General features: G+C 39.1%; 2 protein-coding genes across 2 annotated transcripts in view; one reads left to right on the plus strand and one right to left on the minus strand.

Annotated features, from left to right (window-relative positions):
• The window catches only part of LOC139453824 (carbohydrate sulfotransferase 15-like), a 55999-nt gene extending 42604 nt beyond the window's left edge, over positions 1–13395 (plus strand). The window contains exons 3-8 of the mRNA XM_071235282.1: positions 5621–5825; positions 6739–6852; positions 10011–10167; positions 10543–10693; positions 12695–12836; positions 13223–13395. Of these exons, the coding sequence (XP_071091383.1) occupies positions 5621–5825; positions 6739–6852; positions 10011–10167; positions 10543–10693; positions 12695–12836; positions 13223–13395 (942 nt within the window). The remainder of the gene's footprint in view (positions 1–5620; positions 5826–6738; positions 6853–10010; positions 10168–10542; positions 10694–12694; positions 12837–13222) is intronic.
• Positions 13396–16545: 3150 nt separating this feature from the next.
• On the minus strand, positions 16546–24913 carry LOC139450655 (C-type lectin domain family 10 member A-like). The gene is made up of 6 exons (XM_071232453.1): positions 24331–24913; positions 24024–24065; positions 21625–21666; positions 20470–20511; positions 19030–19215; positions 16546–16754 (listed from the first exon to the last, which is right to left on the minus strand). Exons 1-6 carry the CDS (start codon positions 24911–24913, stop codon positions 16546–16548), a joined length of 1104 nt encoding a protein of 367 aa, XP_071088554.1.
• Positions 24914–26252: the final 1339 nt, after the last annotated feature.

A 26252-nucleotide genomic window follows, 5' to 3' on the forward strand; every position in this document is an offset into this window, starting at 1 on the left:
AACACACCTCACATTCAAACCGCACCCACCTCACACACACATGCAGCCACACAGCCACCCACCAACTCTCCCATACCTCACATAGCCATAACATCAACACGACCCTCACCCAAACACTCTACAGCCCACAAGGCAACAACATTCACCCACAAGCAAGCACAACAAAAAAACACAAACACTAAATCCACAGCTACGCCCACCCCGCAAGCCCAAACACAACCCTCCACACCGCAAGCCACCCCTATGGAAACAGCTAAATCTAACTTAACTGATGAAGAAGAGTACTCCACAACAGAAGAAACAATCGAAGCTACTCCAACTAAAGTAAATGAAACTACCTTCAAAAACCTAAATAGTCTCACCTTACTCCTAGCTTACATGCATAGTCAAAACTCACCAAACGCTAGCATGAAATCCTTCCACAAAGTAGCATTCAATCTAAACTTAACCAATCTCCCCTTCTTCCTCTTTAACCTCCGCCTAAAAGAACTCACCAAGTAAAATAAAACTAAAACCAAAATTACTAAACACCCGACCCCAATAATGGAAGGACTAAATATTTTTCAGTGGAACGCCAGGAGAGCCGCAGGAGGGCTGATTATATATATCAGGGAAGATATAAACTACGAAGAAATATAGATAGACACGCCAAACCTAGAAACTAACTACATTCAAATCACATTCAGTAACAAAAAGATAAACATCATTAATATACACCACTGGGTAGAACAAAAAGTCCAACCTGAGGATCTAAATAAGCTACACCAAATAAGCAACAAATCCTCTATATTCCTAGGAGACTTAAACGCTCACCATCCTACCTGGAGTATCAATGATAAAATAGATAATCATGGCAAACTAATATCCGAATGGATAGAAACAAACGACCTAGTACTCCTAAATAACAACCAACCCACGATAAGATTAACCAAAAAATGTCGGCTATCGACCAAAGTATATGCACCGCAGATCTAGCCCAAAGTACTCAATGGAAACTACACAATGTCCCACTAGGTAGTGATCACTTCCCCATAAACATAACCTTTGGAGATACAAACGTACCAATACAAACAGAAAATCAAGAACAAAAATTCCCTTATAACCACGAATTAGAAAATAATGATCCAGAAATCTACTGTAAAAACAGATTACATAATGAAAGCAGCCAAAACCTCGATCCCTAAACAAACAACTAATACAGGCAAACCTATAGTACCATGGTGGAACGAGGAAATAGAACAAACTAGACGTAAACATAAATCAGCCTTCAATAAAGCCAAACGCGACTATAAACATCTAAAATTAGCTCACGAACTTAACCACCAAGTTCAAAGTCTAGTCAAAATATCTAAAACCAGAAACTGGAAAAAATTCTGTGAAGAAATAAACAACCGTACAGACGCCAGAACGGTCTGGCGCAAAATCCACGCCATTAGAGGCTTAAAACGTCTTAAAAAACACCTAACATTAATAATGCACCAAACCCCCCGCCGAAAAGGCAAATACCCTCGCCAACCACTTTTTGGCCGTAAGCAGTAACAACAACTTTAGCCAAAAATTTCAAGATAAACTTAAAACAGAAAACAAATCCACCAAAGAACCAAATAATGACAACCTAGAAATAAACCACCCTTACACAATAGAGGAGCTACTCTACGTCATCCAATACAGGAAAAAGGGCACAGCCCCAGGACCGGACCTAACTTCCTACCAAATAATTAAAAAACTACCCCCTAAACTACTCCAGGCACTACTTAAACTATACAATCTCATCTATCAAAACGGACAAGTACCTACTCCCTGGAAACAGGCCTTAGTCATACCAATCCCTAAACCTAATAAACCAGCTAATCAGGCTAACTGCTATAGACCAATTTCCTTAACTTCAAACTTATGTAAAGTAATGGAATCTATCTAAAAACAGACTACAACATTACCTAACTCAAAATAACATCATAAACCCAGAGCAAAGTGGTTTCACTCCTGGCCGCTCAACCTTAGATAACCTCGCCCGTTTAGAGCAGGTCATTAAAACAGGACAACTCAGCAAACAATATACTACAGACATCTTCTTTGACTTCTCCAAAGCTTTCGACATGGTATGGCACGACGGGATAATACAAAAACTACAAAAAATAGGACTCAAAGGTCAAATAATAAACTACATCCAGGACTTCCTACACAATCGTAAAATAATCGTGGGTATAGACCAAACGCTATCGGACCAATGTCCCCTAGAAAATGGCACTCCCCAGGGCAGTATACTCAGTCTCACACTCTTCAATATATTGATAAATGATCTATTCGAGGGCCTATCCCCTAAAATAAACACATCTAAATTCGAAATTCGCGGATGATGGAGCCCCCTGGATCCGCACAAAAAGCATTAAAATGGCCCAAAACCTACAGTACTTCAAAAATCTCTTAACAAAATACAGCAATGGGCTGACAAATGGGGCTTCTCCCTTAACTCGGAAAAAACTACAGGAATAGTATTTAAACACAAAAACATGAAACCCGCCTCCCCAAAACTCCAGCCAAACAACAAACCAATCCATTTCCTAAAACAATCCAAATTCTTAGGACTCATTTTCGATGAACATCTCTCCTGGGACGCTCACATAAATAATCTAATAACTAAATGTAGCTAAGATCTAAATACGCTAAAATGCCTAACTGGCTCAAACTGGGGGGCCTCCAAAGACACCCTCCTCTCACTCTATATATCACTAATTAGATCTAAAATAGACTACGGATGTGCCATATACGACACCCTAAACCAAACCCTAAGCAAACAGCTAGACTCAATCCAATATCAGGCTCTAAAACTAATAACACGCACTCAACATGGCACCTCCTACGGCCTTAACAGGAGAAATGCCACTAAACCTACGTAGGGAACAATTAACCCTAAATTTCTGGGCTGCATCTCAATCCAACCCCCTAATTCAAAACCTAATAAACAAAAATATCAGCCCCAAAAAACAAGCCCTAGCTCGAAAACACCCTCTACTTTCTCCAATATCCCATGGAATAACCAATTACTTAAATGAACACCAAATAAACAATCTTATACAAAACTGTAAAAAAATCAAATATCTTCACCCCAAAACTTAAAACACCCAAAATAGACATAACACTAGCTAGCACAATATATAAACAAACCGACCCAAACATAGCAAAAACCACCACACTAGCATACATACATGAAAACTGGCCAAATTGGTGTCACATTTACACAGACGGATCCTCAGATCCGATCTCCAAACACACAGGTTTCGGAGTCCACATCACACAACCAACTAAAGCCACCCAATCCTACCGACTCCCAAACAATCAATCAATATTCACGGCCGAACTAATGGTCATGGCCTCAGCCCTTCATAATCAACAATCTAAAAGAGAACAAAAAATCCTAATACTTACCGACTCGCTCAGTGGACTACAAGCCCTCCAAAATATAAACACCAAAAACCGCCCTGAACTAATAAATCAAATACTAAAAAGCTCAAACGATTTAACTAAGGCAGGCAAACAAATAATATTCATTTGGATCCCCGCCAACGTAGGAATATGCGGCAATGAAAACGCCGATAAAGCAGCTAAACTATCCCTTAAAACCCAGAAATAAGCTTAAACCTTCCCATCTCCAAATCAGAAATCAAAAGTGTCAACAAACAAAAAAATCACCAAAAAAATGGCATAGCCTATATCAAAACCCAAATAGCCAAATCAAAGAGGTTCTCAATAAACCCTTAACCAAACCAAACATTCTACATCCGTCCAAAAAAATCGACAGAGTAATCACTAAACTCCAAACTGGACATACCTAAATAACCACCTCAAAATAATAAGAAAACACACAACAGGAACCTGCCCACATTGCAAACAACAAGAAACCCCAGAACATGCTGCACCCACTACCTAACACACCGAACTACACTACAAACCACCCTAAATCTAAATAAGGCTCTTACTCTAGAAGCAATCCTAAACCCACAAAATAAAATAGAATACTTAATCAAAACAGGACTAATAAATCGCATTTAAAACCCCAATAAACTACCAAAACCAAACCACATAATCAAACTAACAAACTTCCATACTCAGGTCCCTTAGTTCGCCCCCCCCCCCCCCCCCCCCCCCCCCAAACCCTCTTGGCATTTTTTCCAAATCTCAAAATTTCCAAAGTTCTATATAAGCAACCACTAAAACACCCCTACGGGATTGCCAAACAACTTTTTCCCCTTTTCGAAAACACATTAAGTAAGTAAGCGCTTGGGCAGGATATTGTATGATAGTGCACTAGGTGATTGAGCCTGTGGCAAAGTACTCATGCAGTAAGCTGAAACACAGAATTAGGAAAGCTGAAGTGTGAAGTATATATTGTTTAAAACATACTTGACTGAAATTTAATTCAGTAAAAACCTAAACTGATAAAACTCTCAAAATATATGCAACTATCTGATCCTGTCACACATGTATAACGAAAGCCGTATTTGGATAAATATCTTTAATGATCTCTTTTAAGATATCTTAGCTTAGATGCGTATTAAGCTTTAGCTCCTCAGAATCGTTAACAGGCTGATAAATGAACAACATCTATTTCATTTCTAATACTATCGTATCAGAAGCAATCACAATATCATCTGCATACTGAAGCAGAAATATTCGGGAGTCGGGACCGTTATTTTGAGCCTAGGGAGACCGTGTTGTAACTTCGAGAATTCCGAACATTCGAGATAGCGAGCCATAGGCAGTCAGTCACATCAAGATTCGCTTTGTATTTTTATCTCGAATTCGAGAAAAATTAATTTGTAATTATATGTAGAGGAGGTCGAGACCGAAGAGATATCGGTTATTTCGAGATATCGGGGTGCGGCTGTAGTTATATACATTGCTGTATTACTGTGCCAGCTTTGTAATGAAAATATAACTTGTTCTCATCGCTTTATGGCTGATGTCTTGACGATGCAACTACATGTATAAATACCAACTTCCTCGGTTCATAATCTGACATATGAATATATTATACTTAGACATTGAATTGTCATGATCCCCATATACGGGGAACGGTAATATTGCTATAAATTTGCGTTATATTTTTTCGTCTACAAAAAACTCCGTCCGTAAATATTCATAAAACATTTCTACCTAAAGGAATCCATTGTATAATTCCTACCATATCATAAGCACGTGTCAGTGAATCACCATCATATAGTAATGATATTAGGTGAAAAGGTAAGCGTATTCTCCCCCAACAATGTGTTCTATCAGAATTGACAAGAAACAAATAATATGTATTCTCTAACATGTGACAACATACCACCGGCAGGTATTTACATCACATTTTTCATAATTATCTGTGAATTGCATTGTGTATATAGATGCAAAAGCAATAATAATCTTCATCATCCAATCACCAAAACAAATCCATGCACTATTGGCTAACAATTGTAAAGAACCTTGCGACCTAAACAACACTGTCTTCGCTGTGTGTGGCTTAAAGTCAAATCCCTCATACATGATTGAATTATGACTTCACAGTCGCCTACATGTACATGGTTGGTGGCCGAATGATTTGGTCCGACTAATATTATTTGTCTCTGTCATATTGCAGAAGAAACCCGCCTTCCTCTCAAACTATAAGAATCCATGTTGGTTTGAAGATACCAAACGAGCCTTAAGATGTTTTCCGTACTTTCACCTCGTTGGTTTTCACAAATGCGGAACGACCTTCACCTTCACCACCATTGTTAGTCATCCCGAGACCGTCGCACCGAAGGGAAAGGAAACCCACTGGATTGCCGGGCAAAGATTCAAAGGTAAATAGTGCTTTTCTTTAATGATATCATTGCTTTTTTGGTTTGGTTTATGAAGAAAATATGTTCATGTAACACAATACATTTATGTAATTAGTTCCCAATACCGAGGGAATAGACACACAGGCTTTGCATGTGTTTGTATCGGGTGTCGCCAATGTTTTCGAACACCTGAATAGGATTCATTAGCTCATGACAATGACATAGTTGGAATCAAATATTGGACTTAGTGGAGAATTGTTTTATTATCGAAGGTTGTCGATTTTATATGCTGCACGGCACGCTATTAGATACGTTTCCAAGACCATTCGTTGTAATATAAATGGAATCTGACGGCAACTCGTGCAATATTCTCTGTATACGGCTACAGCCATGAGTCGCACTGCATATGGTATGCAAGCTCAGTCAGTATTACTTTCTGATACAAATTGTACTGCACTGGACATGTTATTTCCCAAGCCAGATATGCTGTCTCGAGAATTAGAATTATCCGCAGTTGTGGTGTGCATGAACTTAGCAGACTTCTAGTTCTAGAAGTGTATGAATAGAACCCTTTTTGCGATCTTGCTGCCAATTGCGGATTGGATACCTATTTGGTCAAAGCCGAATTCCTGCCTGCTTCCAACATTATTCTGCATTCTGGGAAAGCATTTTTCAAGACAAATCTTACATTAATTATAGGGTCTGTTACCTATTGCCGCACCCATAAATTTGATCCATTGTATTGCCTTTTTGTAAACGTAAAAGTGATTATTATACAGTTATTGATTATGTATTAAACGTGTGTGGTCATTTACTGATTTCACAATTTAGCGTGTGCGACCTGATTTCTGAGTTAACCTCGTAACAATAGCAACAAGAATATGTATTTGGAATTATGATTATTTCACTCCTAAACTGTATTCTTACTGTTTAGAAAGTTCAAATATCCTAAGGTTTGCGAACAGATTCTCCACAGCTGCCAAAGCAATAGAAAGTCGTGTGCTCACAAATTCAACTTCAGGCCAGACATTCCACCACGTCATTACAGGTAGGATGCTTCCTTGTGGAATCGGCTCAAAATCATCTGTTCATCATCTTAAGGATGGGGATATGTTATTAACTAATAAAACTGAAATTGCAAATAAACTTGGAGAAACGTTAGCCAAACATTCTTCATCATCCAATTATGTCCCGGAGTTTAGGAAATATCAGAGACAACAGGAAAAGAAAACAATACATTTTAATTCGGACATTGGTGAAGACTATAATGAAGTATTTTCATTACATGAGCTACGTACTGCCCTTGGACAAGCTCATGATACAGCAACAGGAGATGATAATATCCATTATCAGCTCTTGAAACATTTGCCTGAATCATGTCTCGAAACCCTTTTAGACATTTTTGACCAGATATGGACTTCAGGGAATTTCCCTCCTTCGTGGCATAATGCCATTGTAGTCCCCACACCAAAACCTGGCCGGGATCATACAGATCCCTCAAATTACCGTCCTATATCTTTAACCAGTTGTGTCTGTAAGACCATGGAACGAATGGTAAATAATAGATTAGTTTGGTTCATGGAAAAAAACAATCTTATTACTAATATTCAATGTGGTTTCCGGAAAAACAGAAGTACTATAGATCATTTAGTACGGTTAGAATCCTTTGTTAAAAATGCTGTAGTAAATAAACAACAGGTAGTATCAATATTCTTTGATCTCGAGAAAGCATACGATACTACCTGGAAGCATGGCATTTTACAGGATCTACATGATTTTGGTTTGAGAGGTTGTTTACCTCATTTTATATCCCAGTTTTTAACTGACAGGCAATTTCAAGTCCGTGTGGGTACAACCCTGTCTGACCATTATAATCAGGATCAGGGTGTCCCACAAGGCAGTATTTTGTCTGTCACTCTATTCAGTATCAAGATAAATAGTCTTTCAAAAGTTCTAAGCGATTCAGTAGATGGATCGCTGTTTGTGGATGATTTCAATATTTCTTGTCGTGGTGAAAACATGTATGCTATTGAGAGACAGCTACAACTGTGTCTGAATAAAATACATAAATGGTCACTTGTGGCAACTTGTGGCAACACTGCCTCAGTTGTTGGATCAAAAATTATATCTTCTAGAATACCAGATAATAGCTCCATATTTACCGCTGAAGCCAATGCTATACTGGCAGCACTAGAATATATTCAGCATCAAAGTAAATGTAAGCAGTTTATCATATTTTCGGATTCATTGTCATGCCTACTGGCACTAAAAAGTGTCAACTCGACTCATCCACTGATACTTGCTACTTTAGAATTATTTAATACCCTTGCAACTGGCCAATACGACATCGTCTTTTGTTGGTTGCCCAGCCATGTTGGAATTGTTGGCAACACAATGGGTGATGCTGCAGCTAAAGCAGCACTCAACAAATCTGTGACACCACTTCTTCTTCCATACAGTGACTATAAGCCTGTTATCAGATGCTACATCAGGGACCTTATGCAAAAGAAGTGGGACACCCAAGATGGTATAAGTAAATTACATGAAATAACACCAACTATTCGTTACATCTACTTGGGTTGTCAGTCCAGATTTGAAGAGGTCATTATGCGACGTCGTCGTATTGGCCACAGCAGATATACCCACGAATACTTATTGAAAGGTGAGGATCCTCCATTCTGCATCCCTTGTGATGAAAGAATCACGGTCAAGCATGTCCTGCTTGACTGCATTGATATTTTCAAACACAAAGGATAAGTATTTCAAAATTACATTCATAAAGGATGTTTTTAATCAAATCAGTGCTCATTTAATCATCGGTTTTATAAAAGAAATAGAATTAATAGATAAATTTTGATTATGATATGTACAGTATAAAGTATATGATTTTTAATTTGGTGGAATGAAATCATAACTGAGATTGTTAGTGGCTGTATCTTCACAGGAGGTTGAAGTATCGTAAAACAATTGTCCACATGGGAAGGTACGTAAGTCCGGTATCAATCAACGTATCATTTCATTTCTCTGTGATTTTAATCGTAGTATTTTTGTTGATTTTAACTCTTTGGCTAATCTTTCTGATCATCGCCAGTGGCCAGAGGGATGGTGTAAATGCTGCTGGGGTACCATGTAGGTAGCAGAAGTACCGTAAGTCCCCATGGTCTCTAGTATGGTGGCCTAACTTTGGTTGCTGGCGATCTACAGCCCGTTTTTTATATTGTGTCGTCTGCTATAATGTGATTATTTTATTATTCTATAACTAGTTTTACAAATATAATTTGTGATATTTTGCTAGTTGTTGTACTGTCTTTCGACGACAGGTCTTAATATATTATATAAATACATAACTTGCTCAAGTCACGATATGGCTGAAATAATGCCGATGTGACTTTAAATTTTAACTCACTCACTCATTCACTGTGGAATCAGATTGTACAGATATACTGCTTCTTCATTATTATATATATTTCGAGCACAGCTGGCCCAGTGACCTCAGGCAGCACATTATGTTGTGTAAAACACTTGTTGCTATCTGTGGTAGGAATCCCGGAATTGGTAATGGACAATAGTTTGTCAGCACCATATCCCTATCCCAAAACAGGATAAGTATCTGTCGCATTAAGCTTTACTCCGACACCGGATGGCATACAGTATTGTATACAAAACTATAATTAGGATTGTATTATAATTAAGCTGCCTTCCTAATATCAGGGGCATGGGTGGCCAAGTCGTCGAAGGCGTTGCGTCCCTTGGGAACCTATGATTGTGGGATCGAATCACTGTTATGTTTTCAGTTATTCTAGATATTGGTGAGCTTGATTGTGGAGTAAGAAACTACATTGAAACGTCGCTATATGCTTAAACCAGAACTTGCTATCCATAATGTTGTTCTTGTTCTTGTTCTTGTCTGTGACCTGCATCGCTTCGGGCTTTCCTCCCACATTACGCTGACACGCCACGATATATCTGGAATACTGTTAAAAGCAGCGTTAAGCCACTTATTCACCCCTTAATATCAAAGTCCACAGCAGGTATAATAAATAGATAGTGATCTGTGTTAACGCTTTATCCATAGACATGCGAGCTATAGCCGGTATCTTTTCACAGTATATGACAAGACTTCATCCGGCATTATTTTGGCAAACGTGTCATTCATAGGAATGTGTAAATACTCCCAATTAAAGGTACATTTTTCTTTGCCACAAGGTGACGGTTCCCCAACGACAGTCAATGGTAACGGGAAGTGGCGTTACATGCCCGGTAACTATAACTGTACAGAGCCTCGGGTCCTCAATCCACACTATTTATATCATCTTTACCCCTCAACTAAAATCATCATTATGATCAGGAACCCAACAGACAGGTCAGTTTGATGCCTTTGCTACACTTTATCTGAAATACTTTTCCCACTTTAAAGTCATAAAATCCCAACCGTCCTCAATCTCACTCTCTCTCTCACTGTCTGAGATACTCCACTCCGGGGATTCTGGAATAAAAGTGGTTCAAACTAACTTATGTCTGTCGTAAGGCAACGTTGATTGTGTTGATCATACACAACATCATGGGGCATTGCATACATTATGTTTCACTATTTTGTTTGTTCATTTCTCTACTGGCCGCCATGATAATAATTAAGAGCTGAATATTTCTTGCAACGACATTTCACATCAAACACAACATTGCATGTGCGAGTACTAACGATCAAACACCAAAACTTTTGTTTCATCTCTCATTTCAGGATGATATCTGCGTATAACTATATGACCCTCGAATATCCACATGTGACGGCAGAGAGCTTTCACGAAGAAGTGGTTAATGAGATAAGAGCGTTTGAAGAGTGCTTATCAGTTTCGTCTGTGAGGACTTGTCTATACGAAAAGAGAGTTCAGGTAATGTTTAATTTCTTCTTTCAATATATTTAAATGTAACTCTGTATTCACGTATACATATGTATATTTCAACTAAGAGTAATATTGTCATGCCCAAATATGTTTGAAAAAAATGTTTCTAAATATTACCTTGCATCTATGACCTACTTTTGAATATATCAACTTGGTCTCGTCGCTTTATGGCTTTAATAATGCCGATGCGACGTTAAATTTTAGCTCACTCGCTCACTAACTCATTCACTTCTTTCAAATATAGATAACTTACCCTTGTTCTGTTTTCATACCATACCTGATGCTTGACTTGGAATATCACTTCAATCATTATGACAACTGTAACTAGGATTATTGTAAGATACGAAATAAAAGACCAAAATATGTAATCAGGTTACTTCCCACCCTTTCAAATGGTATGTCCTATATGTGAAACAAATGATAACAATCAGTGATATTAGTAGTACTAGTGCATAAACTATTTGCATCTTATATTGAAATTCACTTTCAAGGTCACACACTCAAAAACACTTTAAGACTCGACAAGTAAAATGTAATTTGGTACATATCCCCCTTAGGTATTGCAATGGTATGACTTTGAGTGAACTTCAGTGTCAAGGTCACATACATGCTCATTCGTATGGAAGTTCTGGTTCTGTCTGTACTGAACTAGCCCCTGTGTTTTGTATGATCTGTTTGCAAGAGATATCACCCATCATGCATGGGATTGATTGAAAAATTGAAATGTCAAGGTCAGTAAACTGGCAGAACATGCCTAGCATGTGCGGACACATGGTGCTATCACTGACATTTAGCGATCCATTCCTTTAATTGTCATCACTATTTTGCCGTTTTCCCTTATGAACTATGTTTCTTCAGATATTCGAGTTGATAATGGAATGTTTGAAATGGGTAGTTGTCTTTATATGTAATGACATATAGCGCCTGCTAAAAATACTGTTGGCTTACAGTTGGCGATTCAGGAGGGTTTTGAGAGGTTTTTATTTAACTTACCTTATATGACCCGTGTGGACTTAAAACCGATATATCATCCTTAGGTTCTTGTTTATGCACCGAGAATGTGCCACATTAGATTTGCATCTTCAGTGAACAAGCACTTTACTTTTGTATTGTGTGGTATGACTAAGATTTCTTCCAATGTATAGCTGGGGCACGGATGGCTAAGTCGTCTACGTCGCCGCGATTCGCTGTGCAGAGTTGCGTCTGTTGGGCACGCAGGAAACCTGTGATTGTGGGTTCGAATCCTGGTTCGCCCCGATTATGTTTCTAGGTTTGTCCGCACAATACCCGTGCTCGTAGATTTCACCGAAGTGGTAAACGTCTGAGACCTGCATCAATTCGGGCTTTCCTCCCACATTAAGCTTACACGCCACGATATAACTGGAATACTGTTAAAAGCGGCATTAAACCCAACTCACTCACTCACTCCAATGTATAGCATCATGTGTATATACCTGTAGTTATTATGCTTTGTCACCCTGAGAGGGTTTGTAAGACCACCTCTCTCAAAGTATATTTATATCTACCTCCAGTTTAACTGCAGAATATTTGTTCACTTTTTAATCTCTGGCCAAACATTCAACAATAACCAGTAACTTAGGGAAGTGTAAATCCTGCTGGGGAACCACGCAGGTAGCAGAGGTACCATAAGAACCCCTGATCCCTTGTGTGGTGATTTTAACCTTGTTGCTGGTGATCTATAGCCCCATTTTTATATTGTGTCGTACCCCAATAATCAGATATGTTTAATGTTCTACAACTAATTTTAAGCCAGTTTGTGATATATTGCTACTTATTATTATACCGTCCTTCGTCAACAGTTTTTTTTAAATATTGTATAACTTGTTCACTTTATGGCCGAAATATTGCCGAACTCACCCACTCACTCTTATGCTTTGGCTTAAATTAGATTTTGGCAATGTCGCAATTGTTTCTATGTTAAATGTACATTAGCGATACTGTTTTCCTACCTTTGGACATTTATGTCAGCTTTGGACTGGTCTGTACCATGTGGTCATCAGTGACTGGATGAAAGTTTTCCCTCAAGAACAGATTTTGATCGCAAGACTGGAAGACATCCGTGATGATCCTTATATATCTTTCTCAGAAATATTTGAGTTTCTGGACTTAAGTAAGATTTATTCTCATGTATTCTTTTTTTTAAATCAGACATGAAACAAAATATCAAACAACTATGTTACTTTCGTGAGATTTGGCTTGGGTCGTACACTCCAATTTCGCTGAAAATCGATTTGTCACTTGTGGAAATAACTGCTAGTAATCTTATCGTGCGGGAATAGATCCATGCAAATCTGAATATTATTGTCTGTTTTATAATAATTGAATAATAAACTGATATTGCGAAGAAAACATTATCGTTTCGTTAGGTTACATTATCGTCTTTATAAAGTTTGCAAATCCCAGGTTTACGGTTGTTTGTCATTCAAAAAGTTTTAAATTGAAGTTTGCCATAGGCATCTACATTGTTCACTGAATAAACGTCATTTATTTTGTCAGGTCGTGTGTCTAGATCGGAATTTCAACAAATGCAGAAGAGAGGAAAAGACAATAAAGGAAAAACACGTTTTCAAGCGAGGAATGAGACACGTCAACTGTTAGACGACTTCTACAGACCTTACAACATCCAGCTTGCCAAATTATTGAAACATAGGTACCCTACTTATACTTAATTGTCCTTGATGCATGGATAGTGATACCATTCATTCTAAATCCCTCTTGCTTGTAGGTGTTCCTCACTCACTCACTCACTAAGATTATTGCACTTATATAGCGACCTGCATGCACGTGTGTGAGTGTGGCTGCTTGTACGAGTCAAGACTAATGGCGATTCTATAGTGCCAGCCCACTGAGATACCATTCATTCTAAATCCCTCTTGCTTGTAGGTGTTCTATGCCATTAGGGTTATGGTCATCTCACTTTTGTGTCATTAAATGTGTTTGACTCACAACTAATAAAATCGATAGATCTACATTTCAAATATGGGATGATTGCTTTTGGAATTGGAATAAAAACGATTTCCCTAAATGGTTGTGATTTGTTTGACATAACACTTACAATATGAGTCGGTGAGGTGCAATGGTGTTTAATGTCGCGTTTAAGATTATTGCGGGGGCACGGGTGGCCCAGTCGTCTAAGGCGCCGCGATTCGCGGTGCAGAGTTGCGTCCCTTGGCACGCCAGAAACCTATGATTGTGGGTTCGGATCCCGGTTCGCCCCGATTATGTTTCTAGGTTTGTCAGCACCATACCCGTGCTCGTGGGTTTCACCGAAGTGATAAACGTCTAAGACCTGCATCACTTGGGGCTTTCCTCCCACATTAAGCTGACACGCCGCGATATGACTGGAATACTGTTAAAAGCGGCGTTAAACCCAACTCACTCACTCACTCACTAAGATTATTGCACTTATATAGCGACCTGCATGCACGTGTGTGAGTGTGGCTGCTTGTACGAGTCAAGACTAATGGCGATTCTATAGTGCCAGCCCACTGAGATACCATCGGGCAGTTTAACAGGAATAACCCGCTAAGACACAGCATAAGGCCAGTCCTTGTCTTAGCCCTTTAATACTGAGCGCCAGGCAGGGTAACAGCAAGTGCCATCTCTTAACGTATTTTGTTACGATGTGGCCGGGATCGATCCCCCAAACTTCCACTCATCAGGCAGACGCTCTACCACTAGCCCACGGAACAATATGTAAAAGTAAGACACAAATTAACGAGATCTAGCCCAAATTTGTTACAATAATATTTAGTCATATGGGTTAATAACAAAACTACACTCTTACAAGCAACATACACAGGTCAACATGTGGTTTATAGCCTGTGGGTATGTCACACACACAAAAACAACATGTGGTTTATAGCCTGTGGGTATGTCACACACACAAAAACAACATGTGGTTTATAGCCTGTGGGTATGTCACACACACAAAAACAACATGTGGTTTATAGCCTGTGGGTATGTCACACACACAAAAACAACATGTGGTTTATAGCCTGTGGGTATGTCACACACACACAAACAACATGTGGTTTATAGCCTGTGGGTATGTCACACACACACAAATAACATGTGGTTTATAGCCTGTGGGTATGTCACACACACACACACACACACACACACACACACACACACACAGAGGTTGCCCTCTTAGGCGAGATGTGCCGTGCCCTCGCACGATGGGCTTACTGTGATTCCATGGGTCCGGTTACAGACGGTGGCTGAGCAGATGCGTAAGTGGCCGTTTCAACAAATGGCAATAAAAGTCTGTCACCTGTTAATGACGTCTCCTTCTCCTGGGTGCGCTATCACTCAATGACACGACTGCTGGACACGTCAGTCATAAGACAACATACCAAATCTGATTCCAAAATCTATCCAGGATACCTCGAATCATTCATGGGATATTCTCGAATGTATGTCGAGGCATTCACAAAACTCCAATGTACCATCGACTCATTTCTTCCTGTCTATGACTCCATACCCTTGATGATATAGTGCATGATATGTCGTCACAAGTTTGACTTGCGTAGGGAAGAAACGAGTTGATGATACAATAACAGAGGAATGAGATGTTTTACGTACAGACCACCCATAGTTCAAAGGGAATTACATTTTGAACAAGAATGGCTGAAAATAGCCATACAGTTGGGAAATCAGACTCAAAACTATTCAACAATGATTTGGAACAATCATTTGACGTTTTGAACTTCTTTGTTTTAGCGCACTCTTAGCCGAGGATGTCTGCAGTGAGAGGAAAGACATTTTGAGAGAATTTAAGACCACGGTCAAAGTTTTAATCAAGATCAAAATGTCAAATATCTATAAAAAAATCAGAACATATATGTATGTGTTGAACCCCGCAACCATGTGATATGTTGTTACTATATTAACTCTTTCAACACCAGTCAACCAGAAGTGTTTACTGCTGGGACACCGAGTTCCCAGAGATTTTTGTGTGATAGAATAAGCCAACATTTATCAAAGAAAAAAACTGCTTGTAAACTATCTTTGCTTCTACATGTTATACACCATTTGAAAGGTCTGATCCTATGGCTTATAAATATGAAAGTTATGCTTATAACATTATTTAAATAATACAACTTAATTAAGTTCGTTGTAAATAAAAAATGTAAGCTAACGCGTTGATAACACACACACACACACACACACACACACACACACACACAAACACACTAGTTATGTTTCCCATAAACAATAGCAATTTATTTGCCAAGTTTACCGATATTGGGTCAACAAACTAATGTTGATGGTACAAAGGCTGGTTCGTGGCACCATGTGGAAATAATAGATTCAGCGAATCAATTGGTTCATATTCAGATGCATTCATATTCAATATTCGATTGTTTACAGGCAGCAGTCGAATGGCAGGAGTATGGCTGTGCGACACTGAACAACAAACACTTACTTTTTATACAAACTGATAGGGCAGGACGTACTTATCCTTTTGCGATTATAATGCGTAAACACTGATCTTCAGTGATCCATTCATAAAAATTGCCACCTTTATTCGACCTTTTAAATCCAGTTGACTTGACTGATAGCATGTCACAGCACCTCGACGGCGTGGATATACCAACTGAAGTTCTTGGTCTAAAATCTATTATTTTCAGGCCGCAGTCATACAGCCGAAATATTAACAGAACGAACACACTCAGTTTTCAAAGTCATATGGGGATGGTGGAAGGATCATGTTAAATCCAAAATACATTATTAAGTAAAAGGCCATGCAGAATATTTTATTCAGTTGAAAACATTCAAAGGACGTCTCGAAAATGACCGTGCAGCCTTCTCTTCTACTCGAGAGGGACCTCACATACGTAAGGGTTCCTGCCTGAGCACCATGAGTCGTCTAGGCAGAAGCCTCTTGCACGCCACAGGCTCACACAGTCTCTGTTCTCAGGTTGACGAGGGCACCAGTTACCGTTCGTGATCTCGGTTCCATCCAACCACGTGTACTTGCCATTGTCTCGAACACCTCCAACGAAGACATTTGATGTTTGTCCTATAAAGATAATTGAATGTAACGTCGGACAGTGGTCTACACAAGCCAATTGTTGTGCCCTGTACGAAATACCCAAAGAAACGTTTATCTGTATCATAAATTGAGGACATGCGTTTACATAATATGTCTTTACCATGTTGGTTGTAGTTTACACATTTGTCTAGGCCTGTTTTAACATATCTATCCAAGAAGAGGGAGGGTTTATGGATTTCTACTTCTTTATTATTTGGAACACCACATTTTTGGGTATATGCTTACTCCTTCATCAGTATCCCTTACTTCACTCATCACTGAAATCGTTATGAAATTTATCAAAGAATTAGTCCTCTTCCCAGCTCCATTCCACCGGAAGGTAACATCGCAATACCCAGTACCAGAGAATCACTTCACAATGGCGACAGAAACCAATCAACACCTGTTCATCATAGACGTGCCCCTCGAAAATACTGAAGATGGACTAAGAACATCAGTGCACCGAAAGCCAACCACCTCAGACCAGTACCAAACTTATACCTATCCACCATGCCAAGATAATTCCTGCCATCATAGCCACCCTCACCTGACGTGCCAAATTCATTTGCCCTCTGGGTGTGAACTGAACCATCTCAAGTAAACCTTCACTTCCCTCAAAAGTATCCATGCCCACCTAGTTTCTAAAACCATCATAAAGCTAGATCCTCAAGAACTCCGAGCAAAGACCTGCCGATCACCCGTCAGAATCACCATGCCCAGCCATCCAACTACTCTCCGAGACCGACGTTGCCAGTTCCTCTGAATTCAATTTGTACATTGGTTATTACCAATCAGTGCCAGATTATATCCTGGCTTCTATCGGCCCAGCGGTTATCGACTTGTGGCTCCCCTGTTCTCCATCTTTGTTATGTTATTACTGGTGTTGTTTTTATGTGAACATATAGAAGATATTTCATGTATCCAGTGTAATACCATGTTGCTCTCATCGAGTGACTCGTGAAAATATCTCCCTTTCCGCCATCACGAGATGAGAGAAACATAACATTTCATGAGACACATGGAGTAGCCTATTTATTATATATTTTTTTGTGTAGTGTGTCTACCCAAAACCTAAAATATTTCATTACAAACGTAAAGCCTTGAAATGTAACTTCTCCCTTCCAAAATCACAGAGACGATTCACCACCCCTTGTATTTGCGACTAAAAAAGTATTGTCGTGTTTGGAAATTCTTAAAAATATAAAAGTTAACAAAAAAAACATAGTCACGGAAATTCGATATCATACATATTGATTATATACAAAATCAACTTTAATAAATCAATATTCTTGATTACTAGGAGACCGTTGTTAGAAGCGAAAGAATACATGCGGATCAAGTAACAAAAATGGCGCTTTGCGAAACGAACGGTCTCAATTGACGAGTTAAATGAGAAATGTACAGTATAGAACGAAACATTTTCAAGGAAATAACACATGAAGAGATATTCATTCCATAAGTGACCATCTGTCATTATTTTGCCTTGTCAATGTGACACTAACGTTAAAAGGCAGTCGACAGTTTGTGTACGGGCAAGACATTTACGATAAAGGTAGACAATTTGAGGGGATGTAACTCTTGTGTGACAATAGTTCCGTCAGGCGTGAAATATCAAGTGTTATGTTCACTGCAGTGAAATATCAAGTGTTCTGTTAACTGCAATGAAAATATCACTTTTTTCAACTTCGGAAAACTCAGCCTTTCAAACTGAAGTTTATAATGAATACATGCCCTCTACATCTTAGAATTCATTCTTCACCTTATGATGGAGTAAGCATATACTCCACATGACATCCATAATTGTCTCTCGTATGTCTATTATTTCTTAGTGTCATTCAAAGACCTTTTCTATCCAGTTTGTTTAAAACTGACTTTGAGATACTGCGAACGAGAAATATTTACAATTACTCCAATTTAAAAGTAACATTAATTACAAATGTTAAAAGATTTGATATCCAATAAAAAAATATTCTTGATCCTGATCCTTTTCTCAGCGTCTCATTTTATTAATGAGGGTAGGGCGATCTTATTTATCTTTTACAGTATTTATGTGATCACACAAACAATATCACTGAAATAAATTAATTTGTGTTGATGACGGTCGAATGTGCACTGTGCATGAAATCATCTCTCTTATTTTCCTTTCGTTTCGATGAACGACTTGTATTAATCCTTTTGGTTAATATGTTCGATTTAAAATGGAGTCTGTAGATTGTATTGAAATCAGCCACTAGAAGGTTCAAAGTTATGCATGTCATATTACCTTGCGTGTGAAGAAAATTTACAACAGCAATGTGCTTTTCCCGGGTTTCCATCTGGACCAGCCTTCCGTCATCCGCTTGCATCAAACAGTCAATATTGGCATCTGAACTCGTCTTGGGTGTTCTCAGGAGCTTCAGACAGAGTTTGGTACTTTGATCATAGGTAAAGTCGGATGGACACCGTGCGTCTAATAGTAAAGAACATTGTAAATCATTAGTACGTTGCTCATAATATAAACCACTGATTTGTTTGTACCAAAAACACAACCATGTGAGGGCCTGGCGCCGAAACACACCAGTAAGACAAGCACGTGCAACATCTTTATCGGGCTATGAAAACGTTGGGCTTTCATTTTATGTCATCACAATCTTACAGCAAGTGAACAGCGAATACATCCCGCGACTGACAGAAGCCAAACGCAACAACGCCATCGGCCGACTACAAACAGGAGAATCATCTTCAGCTGTAGATGCAGCACCAAGCACCATTACAGAACTATTGAACCGTTTCAGTCAAACGGAACAAAACAAGACCTTCACAGATCCGGTCGATCATGTATAACTACTTGAACACAGGACAGATTCCTGCAACAACCACCACGGCCACCTCTACAACTAGAGCAATACCAAGATTGCGTAGAATATCAGCCTAGACGGCGAAGGTATTTGCGCTAAACGACCAGTTTGGCGGCGTTCCTTGGGTCTATTACCTCCATAAGATCTAAGGATCACAATATAAACATTACCGTGTTGGGAGAGAACCTGTGCTTGTACGTGGCGACTTTAATTATAGGGCAGTCAGGTAAAAGGTCAGGTGATGTATACAAAAAACGAAACATATTAAGTCTGTGACATTGTCGAATTAGAGAGCTGTGTTGGAATATGCCAACATTCACCACACATTGGACACGTACTGTTTGCTTTTTTGGAAGTCGCAATCAACATTGTAGGAGAATTTACAAATGTTTAATCAAGCTTAAAATGGCTTCCCGTCAACCAAATGGATCAAGTGGCGTGTCTCCGATGATTTGGTTGATGACATCTCTTTGTATTTCTGTTGCATGGATCGATGCACATGATATCAAACAAACTCAGTCAGGTAAGCTAAACACGTATTGTGTGGTAAGAACTGTTGGACTTGGAAAACCCAAAGGCTATTAGATACACGATACGTGTTTAGCTTACCTGACTGAGTTTGTTTGATATCATGAGCATCGACCCATGTTGGACTTGGAAAACCCAAAAGCCATTAGATACACTTTGATTTCCAAAGCTAGGCCTCTTTCATAAATCAAGGGACTGGGGATTGACAAATACTTTCAGTAACATAACCGACGTGCTGGATGTCCTGACATAATTTCACGTCCATTCTATACGATCAATATCAATCATAACATCCTCGAGATGTAGAACAATGTGGAAAGTAGTAATATAACATTTACCTGTAGCATCGTTTCTTGCTCTGACGCCAGTTCCCATATTACCTGAAAAAGTAACAATAATGGTGGGTATGAAGAGTTTAACGCCGCTTTGAACAATATGCAGCTATATGTCATTTCATGAGACACGTGGAATAGCCTATTTATTATATACTTTTTGGGTAGTTGTCTACCCGAAACCTAAATTGTTTCATTACAAATGTAAAACCTTGAAATGTAACTTATCCCTTCCTAACACACAGAGACAACCCACCACCCCTTGTATTTGAGACTAAAAAAGTAGTGTCGTGTTTGAAAAATCTTTAAGATATAAAAAAGTTAACCCCCAAAAATATAGACACGAAAATTCGGTATCATTCCGGCAATACCAAGATTGCGTAGAATATCAGCCTAGACGGTGAGGGACCGTTTACGCGCTGAAGGTATTCGCGCTAAACGACCAGTTTGGCGGCGTTCCTCGGGTCTATTACCTCGATAAGATCTAAGGATCACAATATAAACATTATCATGTTTGGAGACGGAGTCAACAACCTGTGCTTGTACGTGGCGACTTTAATTATAGGGCAGTCAGGTAAAAGGTCAGGTGATGTATACAAAAAACGAAACATATTAAGTCTGTGACATTGTCGAATTAGAGAGCTGTGTTGGAATGTGCCAACATTCACCACACACTGGACACGTACTGTTTGCTTTTTTGAAAGTCGCAATCAACATTGTAAGAGAATTTACAAATGTTTAATCAAGCTCAAAATGGCTTCCAGTCAACCGAATGGATCAAGTGGCTTGTCTCCGGTAATTTGGTTGATGACATCTCATGTAAGCTAAACACGTATTGTGTAGTAAGAACTGTTGGACTTGGAAAACCCAAAGGCTATTAGATACACGATACGTGTTCAGCTTACCTGACTGAGTTTGTTTGATATCATGAGCATCGATCCATGTTGAACTTGGAAAAACCAAAGTCTATTAGATACACTTTGATTTCCAAAGCTAGGCCTCTTTCATAAATCAAGGGACTGCGGATTGACAAATACTTTCAGTAACAAAACCGACTTGCTGGATGTCCTGACATAATTTCACGTCCATTCTATATGACCAATACCAATCATAACATCCTCGAGATGTAGAACAATGTGGAAGTAGTAATATAACAATTACCTGTAGCATCGTTTCTTGCTCTGACGCCAGTTCCCATATTCCCTGAAAAAATAGCAATAATGGTGAGTATGATGAGTTTAACGCCGCTTTGAACAATACGCAGCTATATCACGGCATGTCAGCTTAATGTGGGATGAATTCTCGAAGTTCGCCTGACGTTTACCCTTTCTGTGAAACGAACGAGTCGTCCTCTCACCATCATATACACCTCCATCACAATGAGCTTTGGGAGGAATCCATTTTAAATGGGATGCACTAGTTTTGTAGAGGAATAAGAGGATGTATGGGGTAGACTAGTAGTTAATGCATTTGCTTGTCACACCAATAACCCACGTTAAAATTCTCTACAAGGGAACACGAAAATTCTTACTGACTCACAACATACTTTCCTGGAGCATATCAGAATTCATATATACTTATTATTGATCTAATTAAGTATATTTATTAGAATGCTTTTATTCATGATTGAATCAATAAATGAAACAAATTTGGAGACTGCTAGCCGCAGTACATCAACCAAGGGGTTCATTTAGTATGGGCAACTAGGGAGTGAGTGAGTGAGTTGGGTTTAACGCCGCTTTTAACAGTATTCCAGCTATATCACGACATGTCAGCTTAATGAATGAGGAAAGGCCGAAATGATGCAGGCCTCAGACGTTTACGACTTTGGTGAAACCCACGAGCAAAGGTATGGTACAGACAAACCTAGAAACATCATCGAGGCGAACCAGGATTCGAACCCGCAATCATAGGTTTTCTTGCGTGCCCAAGAGACGCAACTCTGCACAGCGAATCGCGAAGCTTCAGACGACTGGGTTACTCGTGCCCCGTATGGGCAACTAAGGTCTGCCGGAATATGACATCAATCAATTATCATTTGACTTGGATTAATACCACAGCTCATTTGACAACTCATTCATTTCAATCAGTGTAACTGGAAGCGAAATAAGAACCACAACGTAGCTTCGATAATTTAAACTTGAGTGATCTTAGTCAACTGAGGATACCACATTTTTGGCAAAACATGGATGACTTGAGTCTTATCTAATCAAGGATAACATAGGGCAGCGTCCAAAATCAAACGCATTAGAAATAACCTTAATTAGATGTAATAATATTTGACAGGAGAATGTGAAACATAACAGCCATGTGCTATAACAGTCATGGGGGGTTAACAGATGCTTAACTGCTTCATTGTAGCTATTCTATTTAAAGCAAGTAATACGATGGGAACGTTCTAATTAACACGTAGAACATCAAAGAGAGATGTAAAATAATCATTTTCATCGTTGAATTACTGATTCTAAATTATTTGCATCAAGAATCAAAAGTCACATATATATACTATCGATCTATGGATCTAGGTAAGCACATTTATTAAAATGCTTTATTCATGATTGAATCAATAGATGACACTAATTATCTTTATCAATGACGTCACTTGGAGACTGCTAACCGGAGTTCCGCAACGGGGAGGTTATATTAATTTGGTATGGGCAACTAAGGTCAACCGAAGTATGACATCAATCAGTTGTCATTTGACTTGGATTATACCTCAACACAGGTTCACCTAGGTCATCCAGGGTTTCGAACGTAAATAAAGCGACAAAACCCGTTCCATATCCAATGGCACATTATTGTTGTGACACGTGCTCATTTGTACAGCGCACATGTCACAAATCAGGAGTCAAGTTCGTAGCGGAAAGTAGGTGAATGGATGACTGTTCAAAAGGTCTACTGTGAGTTTCTTGGGCTTCCGTCCTTCCCCCATCTTCCTGAGACAGGGGTATCCTCTAGCCTATACCAAAGTCTAGTTTCCAGTTTCCATTTCATGCCTACTTTTCTGTGCTAAAATGTGAGAGGACCATCACACATATAAATTGTCCAATCAGAGAACGTTTTACAAAATCAACATTCGTGTTGCGAAAACTTGGTTGCTGCTATGGCGACAGCCAGAGCATGTTGAATTTGCGCTGAAATTATTCCAGAAATTAACCTAAGCCAAATATTTTCAAAGTGGTTCAAGTTTTCAATCAACTCGGCCAAGTACTCTTATACATTTGAGTGAAAACTTCATAGTTTTTTACTCAAATGACTGAACGCCAATTGCAGTGTCTCAATTATTTTTCATATCTGATCGATCCGGTTCTATGCCATGGTAGTCATCTTTGTGAAGCCATTCCAAATAAGAACAGCGATCTGATTGAAAATCGCGTTTTCATCACAAGGGACATAACTAGTGCTATACATTGTGTGGCCCCGAGATCTAGCCCAGATAAGCAGGCATGACATGGCAAGAGTAAACACTAGGCTTTGATATGGGCAAGTAGACACTCTTGCCTCAGCACAGTGTTTTTTTAAAATAATATACAATTTATAATATTCATAAGTTTACTTGCCTTGTTGTTTGTCATCATGTGTCAATTTCGCGCTCTTCACCTCTGCAAAGGCAATGCATCTACCTTAAATTTATTTATTCATGAAGTAGCATAAAACATGTAAGATTACCTTCTATTGATTATGCGTAGTCCCATTCTTGTGGTCATGTCACAACTATGAAATTTTAATTTGAGGAAATGCATTAGTTGCATCGATATTGTTTCATTTAAATTGCTTCGTTGAACATTTAGCAAAACTTCGAAATATATTTTCGATTACACAGAAGGCTAAAGTGCTTTGTCATAAAACTTCATTTCGTTGTCGTACCTGCTCCAAGCTTTTGAAAGTTGCTCTCCACATCAGTAAGTTTCGATTTCATGGCTCCGACCTTTTCCTCAATAGCAGTCACTTTGTGGTCAGTTGCTGCTGACCTGGAGATAATTTTGTTCATGTCCTTTTCATTTTTCTCTGAAGAGGCAGCCAGACGTTGTTCCACGGTGCTTGCGACTTCACTAACAGATGACAAATTGCTCTCTAGGGTCGCTAGCTTCTCTCCCATCTTCTCTACCTTTGTCTTCGTCTCCTGGACATCTGTATCATTTGTCTTTGATTCCTCTAGCCGTTTCTCGAGGTCATCCAACCGGCTGTCCAGTTTGGTCGCTGTCTCAGTCTCAAACGTGGTCGTTCCGTCCTTGATAGAAGCAGTAAGACGTTTTTCTATCTCTGTCAGACGTTTTGCAAAACTTGACGTTTTCTCTGTAGAACCATTCTGTTCATTTATGACTGGAGGAGCAAAATCCTGCCCTTTGAAAACTGAAGCAAAATCAAGTCCTCGAAAGGCCGATGTTTTAATACTCTGTGTCAAAGCTAAGAGGGTAACTAGCATACACACTGGGAGCGCCATCTTCATGGAGTTGGTAAGTAGGGTGGGACTTACTTTATATACCTGAAATACTTAATGTATTTCCAAATCAAGAATGTTTGTGTTTCTCATCGTCCTTTCAAGAAATCGTTAAAACCTTCAGAAGTCTTTCATTCAAGCCTCCTTTGTAAAGTCAACATGTGATTTTTAGATAAAAGTCCAGAATATTCGACGTTTGATTTCGTGATAACCACTTCAAACATATATTGGAATGTATACATGGCATTGTGATGTTGGACAATACAGTCCGTTTTCCAATAAAATGAATATATTGTGACAAAGAATAATCACATTCAACCAAATGGGTGAAATACCTTTGAACTGGAGAATGTGATTTCACCATATCCGATGCTTACAATCTTTATTAACAGTGAATATATAAATTGTTTCGTGGACTCAGTTCATTTAGATAGTTTGCAGGATAACCGATCTTAAGATCTTACAATTAGTCAACAATATTAATTCCATAAAGGGAAAGAAAAAGATGGCATATAGTATGAGGATGGACAAAATGAAAAGAGGTATTCTGTGAGGATATCTGTATGTTTCTTGTGAAAACCATGGCACTACCTTAATACAATGTTAAATAGCAATCAAGGTCACGATTTAATGTAGTTTTGCATTAAGATAGCCGATGGCTCTAGGACAGTGCCCCTCTGATCGTTTTGTGTGTGTGTGTGGGGGGGGGGGGGGGGGGGGGGCGGGGTCGCGGTTCGGGTTGAGGCAAGACCTGGGGAAGACATGGAGGGGGAGACTGGTTGGGGGTTGGGGTGGAGTAGCCTGGTACCATACATATATCTATTGAGATTAAGATACACACACAGAGTTTTCCCCCAGTCACTTTATATACTCATGGTAATGGGCAACTTAATTAATTGATCCTGTGGTCAAGCTAGGGGACATGGCTAATTGTGTATCACTGTACACCTAAGGCGTCGATTGGCATATAACTGTGATATTGCTGAGTGCAGTGTCAAACGAACAAATGCAACATGTAAAGCTGAATTATGTTTGAGTCCGAGTTAGCATATTTGACGCTGCTGTAGATAGTATTAACGTGGGTCTACGATGTCTAACACTTTCATCAACATAAATGACTGTGAATTTGAGATTCAAACCCAGGAAGCGGGTTTGTTTGAGTTAACCTTTGAGATAACATTTGGCTCACGCCCCTTATAAAAGAACGTCAAATGCCTTATAAGCTCTAGAACCCTTCATGTTACATGAACAGGTTTGTTTGAAGCCTACGGGTAATATTGTATGCCCGTGTATAAATCAGAGCATTGGCCAATGTCTCAGCTCATTGCATTATATTACTACTTTTCAA

Source organism: Haliotis cracherodii, unplaced genomic scaffold (genome assembly GCF_022045235.1).
Source record: "Haliotis cracherodii isolate W230 unplaced genomic scaffold, xgHalCrac1.p SCAF_10, whole genome shotgun sequence".
Taxonomy (NCBI): Eukaryota; Metazoa; Mollusca; class Gastropoda; order Lepetellida; family Haliotidae; genus Haliotis; species Haliotis cracherodii.

Coding starts and splice junctions, on each gene's coding strand:
- LOC139450655 (XM_071232453.1), bottom strand. CDS start 24,913: ATGAAGATGGCGCTCCCAGTGTGTATGCTAGTTACCCTCTTAGCTTTG. Junction 24,066..24,330: donor CTTTCAAAAGCTTGGAGCAG/GTACGACAACGA, acceptor TTGCCTTTGCAG/AGGTGAAGAGCGCGAAATTG. Junction 20,512..21,624: donor AGCAAGAAACGATGCTACAG/GTAATTGTTATA, acceptor TTACTTTTTCAG/GTAATATGGGAACTGGCGTC.